Source organism: Galendromus occidentalis, unplaced genomic scaffold (assembly GCF_000255335.2).
Source record: "Galendromus occidentalis unplaced genomic scaffold, Mocc_1.1 scf7180000077497, whole genome shotgun sequence".
In the NCBI taxonomy this organism is placed as follows: domain Eukaryota; kingdom Metazoa; phylum Arthropoda; class Arachnida; order Mesostigmata; family Phytoseiidae; genus Galendromus; species Galendromus occidentalis.
In genome coordinates, this window is record NW_003805485.1 from 396,911 (window position 1) to 411,655 (window position 14,745).

Here is a 14,745-nt window from a genome sequence, read left to right on the forward strand (position 1 = left end):
AAATCCCCCGAGATCTGCTGTGGAAAGGAGAGCGCAGTTCCTTTTTCCCTAATATCGCTATTATTCCGTTGAGGTAAACGCGTAATTGAGTTTCGAGAGGTGACCAAGGCGTGGAATTATTCTATGCCAACGATTATTACGTCGGATACATTCATCGTCGTGAATATGGAGAGTCTAATAGGGGGATATGTGTGTCTTTCCGCTGATTCTCGTGGCTCAGCATGAGAGAAGAACTTGCCTGTTCACGGTCACGCGAACTCAGTCCCATTCGCGGAATCCTGAAACTTCATACAACCAGACTCACGTGAGACCGACGCCTACGGGATGGTCGAGTGGTATCCAGGTCTGACCTTCCGTGTGCATTTCACTTCGAAGAGAAATGCCACTGAGGCGAGAATGTGCTCGATGCGGCAGCCCTACTGCATTGAGAGCAGACCCTGGAATCGATTATTCTCGGATATTTGTCCCGGTGTCAACACGCACGTTCATGCTCAGCTGACGAAAGTTCATCCTAGATAGTTGAGACACGTGGATCACGATTGAAACCTCGCGCTCGTATCGACGGGTTTGCTGTTGCGAATCGACCCGAGATCCTCCTCAGTTGATTCCTTCAGGCCAAAAAGACTTTGGCACCTCCGTCACTCGCCCCATCCTCTTTCTTGATCTGCTCACTGCTTTTCTCCTTTTCGCGGCGCCCGAGTGAAGGGGTGAGCGGGGCCGGAGCGCGCGCTCCCGACAATGCGAAACCTTCGGTGGTGGATGTAGGAGCCGAATGCAGGGCTTCGACAATCGGAGAAGGCCCCGCATTCCTTGCTTAGCAGAGGCCATTTGGAGCAGGCCGATTCGCGCACCCATGGCGGTAGGTTCCGGAGACTCGCTATTCTCCGTGGCGAAGTCTCGGATTTCTGTGGCTATTTTGGGGACTTCTCCGCACAGAGATCTTCGTACAAGTCTTCCTTGTTCCTGTTGCGCCCCCTCTAGGAGTAAGCTATCAGCGAATTCACGAATTTCCACGGAGACTTCATAGAAGCTGGGCCTCCATCAGGGGGTTGTTTCTCGCTCAGGGGTTGTCAGGCGCTGGGATCCACTGGCGCCTTTGTTGCGGTGGGCATCATTCTTCGATCCACCCCTGCACAATCCTTCACGCTCATCCCACATCGGGAAACTTCAGCCCAACGCAGTCACGACATCTACGGCGGCGAGAGTACGGATTATTTATTATTCTTCGGGCGCGACCAACCCACTGGACATGGATCGAAAATCACGATCAGAATGACTGGAAATTTTGTCTACATCGCGGGAACCTGCTTGTCTCGAAATGTCGTGTTGTTCCCCGAATTCAGCTGCATGGTTCGAACTCGCGCTCACGTGCGAGAGAGAAGCGCGGACCCTTCGAGCTCCAAAGACGACCGTTGCCGCAATCTGGGAGGTCGGTCGCTCTGGGAACCTCCGAAAAGCTTTCCTGGATGCTTCTAGAAATCCATCTCATCGCTGCTACTGTTTTCAAATCGTCACGTCCAGGTCTGAGGGATTCGGTGACACGATTCGTACATAGGGCTCTCTGGTAAATGAAAAGAGGACTGTAAGAGTCTGGGAAGACGTCGTCGTGGCTTTTTGTCCACTTGATCCTGAGATGGAGGCCGTTGAATCATTGATCTCAGCGGTAGACTCAGTGGAAGAAGGATCGACGACTACTCGCAGTTCAAAAAGCATTAGAAGAGGGAGCTCGGTTTTTATGTGACAGAGTTTCTTTGCTGGGGATGGCAGCAGCCGAAGAACGACTTTAGTAAAAAGTTCATCACGGCCTTTTTCACAGTTGACGCTCGCCCGCTGACCGACCGGGAGTTTTTCGAACGGCTCTCGGCCAAAATCCCCGCACCGAGAGACCGATCGAGCGACCAACGGAGCAGCTTGTGCTTCCGAGTTCATCTCATACATAATGGATGTTGGCGCTCGAACGAAAGGCCGATGAAGAGTGACAGCTTCCCCAATCCATCCTTCACAAGCAAGCAACCACCTTCTACTGCACCTTACGACGCTGTATAAAGCCTGCTTACTTTCTGCTAGTCATTCGAAAGTGTTTGAATTCGGTGCGTCCAAGGCTTTCCCAGAGTGTATGCGTTGCTTGAGAGCATTCAAAAGTTAGAACTTTTCCCACAAAGCGCCTTCTGAAGTTTCCTGCGAGAAATGCTACGCGAGAAAATACCGCTGACATCTTGCAGATATCGAACCGAGATGCGAAATGAGCCCTTGACACAATCGATGAGATCAATCGTGAGAGACCGATGGTCGGCCCTATGCGGAAGAATCTTGACACGGAGACTCCCACGCAGTATTTCCGCAGAATATGGTTCGACTAGAGCAGAATGCTCGTGACGGAAACCAGAGGAATTCGTCGGATCTGAAGCTGCAGAAGTTCAGCGATTGCGCCCGACGGAAGCGCCGCTGGAAGCTCCACCTCGAGCTCGAAGAATTTCCCAGATGCTCTTCCTCGAAGCTACGTTTCCGGAATTTCGGAGCTCCCGCGAATGACCCCCGAATCCTCCACCTCGAGGAGCTTCGTGGAAGTCTAAATGGTACTGCTGGAACGCAACAAGCCATTTTCTCCCGTGGATCGGGTTCTGCTCGCTTCGAGACGAAAAAAGCGGAGTGCTTTCGATCGCACCACGACGAGTAGTTTCTGGAAAACCGAGCTCAATATTCCGTTTCCGGCTCAATGATGCAACCGATAAATAATGTGGTAGCTCTCCTAGCTGAAACAGCGAATGAATGACTTATGAGAATGCGAACGGGAAGTGTTAATACGAATAGCTGTTCTTCCTTATGCGAGTCACGTGCTGGCTGTCTCGGGAACACTCAGGCAAGTAAAAGCACAAGCCACTCTGGGGCCAAAAGCGGGCATACAGCATCGGAGACACGACCGAGTAAGGAACATGCGCGACGTTGTCGGACTCGTAGTCCGCATACTCACGCAGTCGGACAAACCAGCAGGCGAGAGAAGGCCGTGTCGGTGGTCGATCGGCCGAACGAACTAACATACATATCTATCTATCCGAAACAACCTTATCCGTCAGGATAGCCGAGCAACGTATTCATCTGAGCTGGACGGCTTCCATCGGAAAGCCGGTCGACGGCTCAGTCGATGTGAGAGAGATAAGAACTTGCCTGTATGGCCGACTGTCACGTTACCACCGACGCTTGCCCGCGTGCCTGAATCAGCTCGGACCAATCCAAGCAAAAGGTCCACCGAGGAAAAATCCGGGAGAAACGTGGGTCGTTGGACAGGCCAATCTTGTTCAACACGGGACAGTGAGCCCAGTTTTTGTTTACCACTGACCACCATCACCGTGATGATAACGTCCCCGCAGACCGAGCTTCTTCCCTTTCATGCTTATGAGCCAACCCACCAGTTCGCTTAGCTGACTGGATCGGTCCTGGGCTGTCTTGATATCGATTGTCCATCACTCTGCTCTGACTGAAGTTCCTGGACCTCTCCATCCTCTCGCTAATTCCGCTTGTGCAACAATAAAGGACTATGACCATCTAACCTGAGCGTTCTAACGATCCATATTCTCAGGGACGAGCGCTGCCTCGTCCAGACCAGACGGATGTTTTACCCGCTCCGCAGAGAATTTTTTCCTCCGAATAATTTGTTCTCCAGCCGTAGCCTTAAGGCTCATTATCCGGAAATGTTCTACGGCGATGCGAGAGATGGATGTGAGAACCTCCCTCTGGTCAGCTCGAGAGCCACGATTTCCCAGGGAAGCCGACAGGATTCACTTCCGAACTGGATCGGGAATTTTATTCATGCTACATAATGAGAGCCGCCGACCGGCCTAAAAACCTTCGGGTATAAAATTCGTCTCTGATACGGCGGCAATAATGAGAGGCATTTTGAATGACTGCTATCGTCGGTCGTGATTACATCTGTACGCATGCTGCGCAGTCAGTCGGCGAGTGATCGAGGAAGAGAGGCGAAAATAACGTTGGGATTCGAGACTTCAACGCGGTCGGACCGTAAAACCTCCCCTGGTATTTATCCCAAAACGCTCTTTTAATGCGTTGTTTTACGCCTCTCAGCACGATGCGTGTCATGGTCAAACCGCTCATTTCGAACCTCATTACTGTTATGCGAGAGCGTTCTTGCGATTCACGAAACAGAATGAGTACCTGTCTGTTGACTTTCTGTGCTATCTAGGCGATCCGTCACAGCGATATGGATGGACCGGCGCTCCAGGAGACGCTTGGGAGGTACAAATCTTGGGAAGATCGAGATATTCCCAATGATATGAGTTCTCGAACCTCTCGGTGCTCGCACCGCCGAGAAGCTGAAACAGACGGAAACGACGGACAAGAGACCAATTATCGAGTTTTCACTCAAAGCACCAGGGAACCCTGCCTCTCATGTCAGTAAGTCTTCAGAGCTGAGAGCTATCCCATCAGATACTGACCGACTGAGAGGTTTTGAGCTCGTTCGCAGCTGATGATCCCTCCCAAGGAGGGAAATGACCTCTTCTGTCCGCTTTTGCGTTCTCTGAAGCCTGCTCATATGTACAATTCTTAGCGGTAGAGCCTCCGAGGCGAGAACCGTTCCGAGTGCTTGCCATCGCATCTTGGCCACCACACGGAATTCGTGCAATGAAGATGAATGAGCGTAACATTAAAATCTCGCAGAAGAGCGATGATCATTCAGTACGAAGCGATAAAAAAACTTCCTCCGCGCAAACTCTCTCCAAGGGGTCTGCAACGAGCATTCAAACACGGGTCTAGCAGCCAGCCGGGAGCAAGTGCAACAAGCCGCGCTCGTGACTAATAGCTCTCTCGAATCGGAATCATTGCGGTCGGTCGTAGGGTGCCGCTTAGGTTTCTCGAAACTTCGCGAATCGGTCTGGATTCCCTCCGAGATGTCCTTGGCATGGGTCGTAGAGATCAGAACTTTTCAGTCCCTTGCTCTTGATCGATGAAGTGAATCACTTGATGATGAGATGAGTGGCCGCAGACACGCGTGTCGCAGCCTCGAGGTTCCTGACTGACACTCCTGGACCTCGCTGGACTACATCGTGAACCTCTCGGTTTGTCAATAGCTCGTTGCTCGCCCCGCGATCCGGTGAATGCTCTCGTTTGCTTCAGAAATCGACTTGTGTTCATTCTCGCCAACGTTCAGTGAGTTTTCTTCGAGGGCGACCCCCGTTGGGACTGCCGAAACAGTACCCATACCCGTGCCATACGAAACTGTAGGCTATAGAACGAGAAAGAGTAGGCGGTCACAATGGGTCGAAACGTTCTCTCCAGACAGCGCTCAGTCTTCATTTGATTCCCGCGAGGAGGGAGAGCTAAACGCAACCTCTTTCCGACCATGGCGAGCTCCTTTCTCGGCTTTTTCACCGGGCGCGTTCTGAATGAAGGACTTCACATCAGGTAGTGTCGTACCTCTATTTTGCGTTTTCTCGTTCTTATTCCGCCTCCCTCGCAACACAGACAACAAAAAAGAGAAGAAAAGACACTCTTGCCACTTCTGGTCGAATGCGACAAGGAAGACGTTCAGACGAGGAATCACACTTCCAACTATAGTGTATGTTTACTTCCTGCTCGGCCTCTCGCTTCAGCGTTATTTTCTCCTCGACGGAGCGCTCTCGTTTTATTCGACCGTGCTTCCTTCTCGTTTCATATGCTCCTCCTACGTCCCCATGAACGAGCTGATCGGACATTCGCGCAGGCTCTGAGCGAAAACCTCAAGGAGTAGCGTCGGCGTCGCCGACGACGCGACTAGGGCTTCCCGCCACGACGTGAAAGTTCGCTGCTCCTCTTGCGACTCAATGCCAGACCCTTCTTAGCCCGCGGGGCAGGAAAAGCGACTCATCGTCTGAAGCAGATGGAAAGCTTCCCATATCGAGTCTTCGATTCCGACTTACTCCAGGAATTCCATGAAGGCCCTGGAATCTGTGAGTTTCTCCTTGGGCCTCGCCGAGAACTCCGTCACGCTTCCTCAGGGTCCGCATCGTTGAGTCGAGTCGTACAGCCCTTCGAGAACCTCCTTCGGTGTTCCTCTCTCTGCTCATTGTTTCTTGCTCCCGTCTTCGATTCACCGACTGATCGTGAGATTCTTTACCATGAGTATCAAGTCTCCTCGAATTGCGTTGCAAACACGGGTGTGTTCTCCGTACAAGGGAAGATATATCGGGGAAACGGGTTCCCCGGAAGACACGAGAAGTAGGCAGAGCGAATGACCCATTTACTGTGACTTTCGAAGCGATGTCGACCGGCGCAATGCTCCTTCGGCTCGGCGTGTGTTCTAAACGCGAGCTTTGTGATAGATGCCGATGAGACCGCTTGAGGATGGCTCGTTCGTAGACTCGTCGTGGAAGTGATGCACATTAATGGGATGGGATTTGAATTTATTGATTCCCTGGCGACACGGCAGCGACTGGCTACTCTGCTTCTGAAGCGATCGTCGACCGAGTGAAGTGATTAATTAGAGGTCTCTCCCATGTGGGCGCCAAATTTCACAACAATACGTCAGCCGCGGTTCGGGGAGGGAGAGAGATAAAACTCCGGTCTCTTGCCAATAGAATCTGACAGCGATCTCTGTCCACACGATCAGGAATCGCAAACGTAGGCCATTCGAAGGCCCCGCGTGGTGGTCGTGTGGTTCGCACGCGTGACGCGGACAGTCGCGAGCCATGTTGACACCAGAATCGCTGGGGAGGTCCTGGGCTTAACTTGCGAGGCTAATGATCAATGTTGGAGAAAGAGGGTCTTCAATTGAGAAATCGTGTCATAGGTATGAGTCGGGTAACACGGGGATGCGATAGCACCCGGGCACGTCCCCTCTTCCGCCGCAGCCGTGGAATGAGCGAGAAAAAAATACACGCTGGGTTCTCTGGAAACGAGGTGGTTCAGACGAGACGGGCTCGCCATGAAACAGGGGCCGAAGAGGGCTAATGAGAGGTTAAGAGCTCTTCGCTCGTTCGCTCACGCGCCATTTTTCAAGGAACAGGTTTGCGGTGAGATGAGGTGAAAAGATCAGATTTTCGCAAGAGAAAGCTACGCCGCTGTGTAGTCCTTCTCCCTTCCAGTGCTTAAAGTCATCCATCGGGATCGATGACGGCCGGCCGATGATGACGAGGGTAGAGCTATGAAATCGCACAACGATCTCAGCGGTTCCGACGCCGAGTTTTTCTGATGGTTAGCTCCAAGCTCATCCATCTAATACCGAAGCTCGAATTTCGGACTTAACTTGGTAATACTAGGTTCTCTCGCCCTCGATCGGAGATTCGGAAGATATCATTGGACCCGCTAAAGTCGGGCGGTCCGGCTTGTTGATGCTTGGTTCCTAGCTCAATTTCACAATGTTGAACCTTTAATGATGAGTCTGATTTCTTTTCGTAGGCACAACGCTCTGGGGTCTGAGTCAATTAGGATCGAGCGATGCAAGATTGCGCTTCCGATTCCGGGTGCGAATAGTCTCTACAGCAAATTGCGCGAGCGGTTTGACGAGAAAGATTTTGCTGTGGAAACCTCAAGGACTCGACAAACAGGCAGCAGCAATGTTCCTTTTGGGATGTATGACGTATCGTTCCGCAAATTCTTGTAGGGCTTGTAAAAATAATGGATTTCCTTCTCAGGGGGAGGATCGACGATGACGGAACTGCGCGATCCCATATCAAGAATTATTGACAAGTCTCTTCTATAGGCATATGATGAGGTAACTCTAAAATCTCAACGGGCATCAGTGACCAAGGACTACCGTTGCTTCAGTCGTCGGCAGGTGAAGTGAGAATTCTCGGCGCGATACCGGCGAACGAGACGCTTATTCTCTGAGAATCACGTGATGTGCTGCTCTACGGTGGGGTTGAAAGAGCGTTGCAGGCTACCGGAAAAAAATCTTTAATCGCTGAGGTTGTATCTCGTCACATTTGGAAACAAAATCCGCGGTTCCGTGAAACTCCGAATTAAGCTGATCGCTCCCTCACCCTCGCTACTTCCTGGACTCATCAACTGTACTCATCGATGTTCGCTGCGAACGAGACCATTCGATTAGGTGAGCTGCGGCCCCAACGCGGCTAGGGTCGGCCTATGAGGCGAACGCGCCAGAAGATCGATAAATTCTGCGCATGCTCCTTGCCTAGTGCTGCTCGCCTCTGAGTTTTCGGCGCCCTCTGCCGCAAAAAGGGCTTGAGAACGCTTTTCGACGTATCCGTTCCGCAACCTCCTGAGTCTGAAGAAGAATGATCCCTTCCCTCATTCCTGCCCTCCGCACCTCGAACCTGCTCGACATTTTCCGCTCGAGAAGAGGGAGCCTACGGTGAATGTTTCGCCTCGATCTTGCGCTTATTGCGTATTACGAATCATTGAATTCACGAACCGAATGATTCGGTGGTTTTTCCGAGCCAGTTGTTGGGCAAATGAAAGACACCGAGAGTCGCTGCTCAATTCGTCCTCGAACTATTCATCCCTTGGTCTCCACCATATGTTCTCGAGTGACGGCTGAGAGCATCTGCTTATCACTTATCACCTTTCTGCTGCCTTTCCCTGACTGTTTGCATATATGCTCGAACATTCGCCTTGCCGCGCGACGCACCGCCGGTATCGGCTGCGTCAAATGCGTCGTCTCTCCAGGCTAGGCACCGTCGACAGTGGAAGAGCCCTTGATCTGCGACAAGTTTCATCTAAGAGACTGATTTTGAGGAATGACTAAATAAATTGAGCGAGTAAAATCGAGGACTTTGTCTCGAGTCATCAGAAGCGACCAAAGTTCAAGGCCGAGCAACAAAGTTGATTTGCCCGTTTTCAATCGTACCCTCAGCGACACTCTCCCGGGAACACTCCCAGCCGTTGGCATTGATCTGCGTTTGTTTCGGTTGCTCTCCGACTGTTGGATGCATCCGTTGGGTCCCTAGTTTGCTGACGACGACTTCGTCCCAAGTGAATCGACGACGGGAAGACGAGGAAGGCGCTCTCGACTCGATGGTTGAGCGTTAATTACATTCGCTCGACGTCAACGCAGTGACCTTGGAACAATTCACTACATCTGCTGTTTGTCTATACGTAGCCCAAGCGAATCGTCGTCCTCTACCAAACACTGCAACAAACCCGCTCAGTTCGTGATCCGCCGCCCCAGCGGCATTGCGAAAGCATCCGAGGATCAACTGCGGAACATCGGCGGTTACGATGACGAAGACGATCGGGGAACTCCGAACGGAAGCATTTCGGAACAGACACTCGAGTCGATTTAGAACAAGTCGACCCTCGGACGGTCTTCTTGTTGGAGCAGATTGCAAGTGGATCGGCTACGACGAGAGTTTCAGCTCGTCGCGTCTGTCTCGAGATGCGGGCGGACGGTGACACGGCACTCCCGCAATTGGCCAAGGTCTACCGCGAGCGGCTCGAAGGCGGTCGTAACCGGGTTGCCCGAGGGCCTGAGCGATGCAAATCCGCTCGGCTCTGTACGGTCTCAGGAGGACTTTTCCTCGATCGGTATGGGACATGAGGAAGAGCCTCACCCTTCCCCAACTCCCAAATCCAAAGCATATGCGTTGTGTACCACAGGCGTAGGCACACAGTCTATTGCTCAGTCGTCGACGCGGTGATCCGCTGGAGCTGGCATTATTGAATGTGAGGATACTTCCCTCTGCGGGAATCGTCACCCCCGCAGCTATCGAGCGGCGCATTCTCGTTTTCGGTACGAAACACCGAGTTCTTCTACGCTTCCCCAGGCTCTCGAGCGGGGGGCGGGGGCAAGCGGGATAGGATGCGGGGGCGTTTTGCGAACCCTTGTCGGATCGGGCGATGTAGTGCCTGAAGCGCGAGCTCTACGGCTCTCCAACATTCTCGAGACTTCTGGCGATTGACTGTTCCCGGAAATGGCTGGGAGACTATGCATACAGGCGGGACCGTCTCTTGCAACTTTGTTCCATGGCACGCTGTCATCCTCAAGTTCCCGCTTGTTGACTGCTCGAACGATACGTGACACTACTCGAGTCTACAGATTCCACAGGATTGCCTCCGGGGAAAAAATTCTGGAACAAGTTTCACTCAGCGCGGAGCAGTATAGCCCGCTTGCAGAAAATTTCAGCCGAAGATTTCACGGCTGCTACCGCTGAGCCGCGTTCTTTCGGGCCGCGTCGTCCAAGCAGAGAGAGTCGATCAACACTCAATACCGTATATCTCCAAATAAAAGGCGCCCTCCAAATACAAGACACTGTCGGAAGTACTATAATAGAAGACACCCCCCAATAGTAGGCATCCCCTTGATACAGGACCTTGTCAAAAATACTATAATAGAAGACCCCCCAAATAGAAGACACTGACTGTCCTGCATTTTCGGGGTGTCTTCTATTGTGGAGGGTGTCTTCTGTTTGGGGGTGTCTTCTATTAAGGGGTGTCTTTTGTTAGGGGGGTGTCTCCTATTCGCGGGTGTCTTCTTTTGGGGGGTGTATTCTATTATAGTAATCCTTGCGAGTCACTTATATTTGGGGGATGCCTTTTATTTTGAGAAATACGGTAGCTGTACTATGCATCGTTATCCGCATGATCATGTGGATCCCGAATTCGATCGCTCCCTCGGCCATTTTAGGGGATGCGCCCGGGTTCATCGCTCGAACTCTCGCCCCAAAAGCTTCAGCATAAAGCTCTCATGGACAGAGGAAAAATACATCGGAACGCAGTAGGTTCCTGCTCTGGTGTTCCGGACGATCGCCGCTCGACCAGAGCTTAACTCCCGTCTAGAGCGCATTGCTCCTCAGAGCTCAACGGACCGGCTCACTGACTTATAGAAAAGAACCGAATCGTGTGCGTCGCGCGTCGTGGAAGCCGAGGCATTCCAAAAAATTCACTTTTGTATTTTCCGCTTGAAGCCAAAGAGGCCTCTGGAAACTTCGCTCCGCTCAAGGTCGAATCCCTTGAATGATTGCCGTGTTTCATAATATCATCGCGCACGAGTTACAGCAAAACTTTCTGCTTCGACGATCATAATGAAACGAGAAGCATAGACGACCAACTCACCGTGCCCGGATCTGGGGCTTCGTCTTTGAATATACTCCCTGGGGCGGGAGTCCACGATTGTTCGAGCTCGACTGAGAGACTCAGAAGACAAGGGAGGTCCTATCCCGAGTCGAGCCAAGTCGGCGGGTGAGAAGAAATAGTCGCTGCTTCTAATCAGCTCCATTTCCCACGAAGCCCTGGAGGAGAGTTCTGTGAGCTAGCCGCCAGCGAGTCCGCCAGAAAGACCCTGTCCGAATGCAGGACGGGGACTCTGGTCCAGCTTTGTTAGCATGTTTTTCCCTTCGGCGCAAGTCGCGTCCATCGAGTCTCTCCTTCTCTCCCGTATTGCTCTACCACTCCTTCTCAGTCCGCTCCATTCACGTCTTGCCTAATGCCTTCCCGTCCTACGCGTATTTTCCCTGATGCGGATACATACCTCCGCGGAGCATGCGAAAGTCCGATTGTTGCTAGCTTGGACCCTCACGGAACTCGTCTATCTTAGTGACGAAAGAGACAGGATGAGCGGGTACGCACGTTCCATCAGCGATCGGGGTCGCTCATTCCCAATGGGCTGGACATTGGAACCGATTCTCGAGAATCGGGAACTTGGGCTCATCAAACGAGGAATTCAAGTTCGGCCCCGGTATTGAGTCAATCGCTCAATCTTCACCATCGAAAATGCGGGGAAGCTTTTTTTCCCCCCGAGCTGTCCGAGACTTCAGTCTCTCCCAGCTCCCCCTGATGCGCTTATGAATAGGCCGCATGAATATTTGAGGAAAGGGATGTCATCGTTCGTACATTCATCATCAATCGGCCCGGTCAGATCCGAGCCGCCGTCAAGCCTAAACTCTTAATTCCGGCAGCGATGGGGGAGAGGGGGGGAGGTCGTCCCGATTTGTCATGAATCTGTCATTGCTTCGCCGATGCGAATGGCCAGCGTCTACGCTTGTCTGATTCGATTTTTTTTCGGGTGACCCGAGACCTACTCTATGAAAACTTACAAAACTAATGACAGAGGGATAGTAAAGTCGGAATGCTTCAAAGTGATCACTGGCTTCATCGGGACCTTTGTTCGAGTATTTTCGAGCAACGAAATTTCCATAAAGAGGAAGGCGTACTTCAGGCCTCGACATCCTCCTTCCCGCGTCGCTTCCTGAGCTTCAGTCGAGAAGCGCCGCCGGAAAAACTCATCAGCAGATCCTGGGGGACGATTCCAAGTGTTCAAGCCTCAGAGCGGCTTGGTCCCCACGAACCTACACCGATAAACTCGTCATCGTCCATTGCCATCAGATTGTGCCCTTGGCCTCGGGCTATGCCGCTCTGCCTGTGGTGCCAGGATCCGTAGCGGAGCTCGCCTCGCCACCTCTGCCCGACATGAGCTTCTGGAATTCGACTGGTCCAACTTCCCAGCCGGGTTTTCCCGATGAAGCCGATCTCCCTCCCGACGGACGGACAGCGTCGAAACTCATTCGAGGAATGGCATTCCTCGTGGGTTCTGAGCGGACTTCGCTCATCAAATCAGCGGAACCTGCTCCCGGACGCAGCGTGAGACTCGATGGTGCCATCGGGGCGAGGGCTTAGGTGAGCCATGGAAAATGAAGCGTCTCGAATTGATGAGACCGTTTTGTTGTGGAATTATTCAACCTTCTCGGAGAGCTCAAGCCGAATGAACGAAACCGTTCGCTATAATTTCCGCAGAAATGGGAGGACAGAATGATGCTTCTGAGCAATCATGAGCGAGCTCCGCCAGTTTCGCAGGGAATGGCGTCCTTTTGACCTTTGATGGCGCGACGCGGCGCACGGAAGGTTGCGGTCTGCTGCGTAACCTTGGCTGTACGAGAAACATGAGAGGCTCTGAAGAATCTTTTCGGAAGAAAAGGGAATCGTAGGATATCGCCTGCAATCAGGACGAGTGCATGAGCTATGATGTGCAGGAGCGATCTCCCGATTCCGACAGCACAGCCAGCCCTCTGAAAACGGAGCGGGGGAATGGAGACGGAACCTCAGAGAAGCCTTCGCACGGCTGCTCCGAACACACTGGGACAATTCTGCACGCTGAAGCGAAGGACTGAGTCCATCGCGTCTAGAGAACACTTATCGTGATAATTCCCGGAATTCTCGAACTCACAACATTCCACGGCGAGACTCTGCGGAGAGGCTGCCTCTCAAAAATCGGAACTTCGTCCGCCTTCGATCGCGAGGGAGGCAGCCGTTGGCCTGCCGCTCCAGATTAGTGGACGGTTACGGCGCGTAGCATCTGGTCCGTTCGCTCTCGACCGTATTCGTCGAATCTCTTGGCAGAATCCTCTCATCGATCGGCGATTTTTGTGCCCTGATCTCCACAATATTATTCGTTCATGGCACTTTCACGCAAGGTGTTCGTCGGAGGACTTCCGATTTCGGTGTCGACGGAGATCGATCTGCTCATCTTTTTCTCTCGGTTCGGATGTGTTTCGGTCACCTGGCCAGACAAACGACATTTCGGACCGGGGTCGAAGATCAAAGGATACGCGTTCCTTCTATTCAAGGTGGGTGCCGTCTGCATTCGGCGGTAGGCCACACATGGCGAGATTATTCGCTCTCCTGTAAGATCGAATGTTTTCAAGAGGTCTATTCCACCCTAGGAAGAGATTTCGGTTCACGTTCTCTTGAACAACTGCTTGAGGAATCAAGAAATTTTCCACATCGAAGTTCCGTTTCACCCCGAAGGCTCCTCCCTCATTCCCTTCAAACTTCGGAGAATTCAAGTTCGGCCCTGGTATCTGGTAAATCGCTGGTTCTTCTTCGACCAGCCGTCGGAACTTCTGCACCGACAAACCATCTTTGTCGGTGGCGTACCGCGCCACCTCAAAGCCAGTAAGTTGCAGTTTCTCTCCTTGACATCTCACCACAGAAACCACCTTCATTTTTCCCATCTCCGTGATCGAGACGCACACCCAGAACAGGAGAGAAATATCGATAGGGAAGCATCTTGGTCGAAGAAGCGACCGGGTTGCAGTACACGAGCTCGTTTGGTGAAGCAGGGGTTGTGCAACCAGGGCAACGCTGCAGCTTTGTTCAACCCTGAAATATAGGTTGCCCGTTACGCTCACAGGTGAGCTGGCGTTCATGATAAATGCCTCATTTCCTGGAGTTCGTTACGTGGGACTGGATGTCGACAAGGAATACTGCTTCCCTAAGGGAGCGGCCCGAGCGACATTCTTCACCCGGGAAAGCTACCTCTCAGCACTGAGGGCGCGATTCCTCAGCATCCTTTACCTAGACCATCGAGGAATGGTGAGTTCTCGGAACGTTCCCGCAGGCATCTCGGGAGAATCGGGAGGTGAAATAATGAAACTGCCGAGGAGTCGATCAGTTTCACACGTGGATGGAGGAATTTTTGCTGCGTTCTCGGGGTCGAAACACTCCTCTCCCATACACGGTTCTGTCAGCTCTCCGGATACGTCCGCGGATCCGCTGAAGCGATATCACAGTAGACGAAAATGCTGAGGTATCGTTTAAATAGAATTGATTTCCGACTGTTCGATTCAGGAGAAGAAGAAAATCTTGGAAATGAAACCGTACGTGGTAGACGACGTTCCTTGCGACGAGTGTCCCCCATCGCAACCACGGCCGAGGCTCGGGAATCTATTCTGCCCTCACACTGACTGCTTGCGATATCTTTGCGAGCAATGCTTCCGTAGAGCACATCCAAGCTCGGAAAAACAATTCGGAAGTCATCGGCCTCTCACCAAAGACCCGAAGATTCTCCTCTACACGTAA

General features: G+C 52.2%; 1 protein-coding gene across 1 annotated transcript; it reads left to right on the plus strand.

Annotated features, from left to right (window-relative positions):
* The first annotated feature begins 12,649 nt into the window (after positions 1 to 12,649).
* Positions 12,650 to 14,745, plus strand: LOC100905640 (cytoplasmic polyadenylation element-binding protein 2-like). The gene is made up of 5 exons (XM_003746496.2): positions 12,650 to 12,668; positions 13,348 to 13,511; positions 13,608 to 13,839; positions 14,078 to 14,259; positions 14,515 to 14,745. Exons 1-5 carry the CDS (start codon positions 12,650 to 12,652, stop codon positions 14,743 to 14,745), a joined length of 828 nt encoding a protein of 275 aa, XP_003746544.2.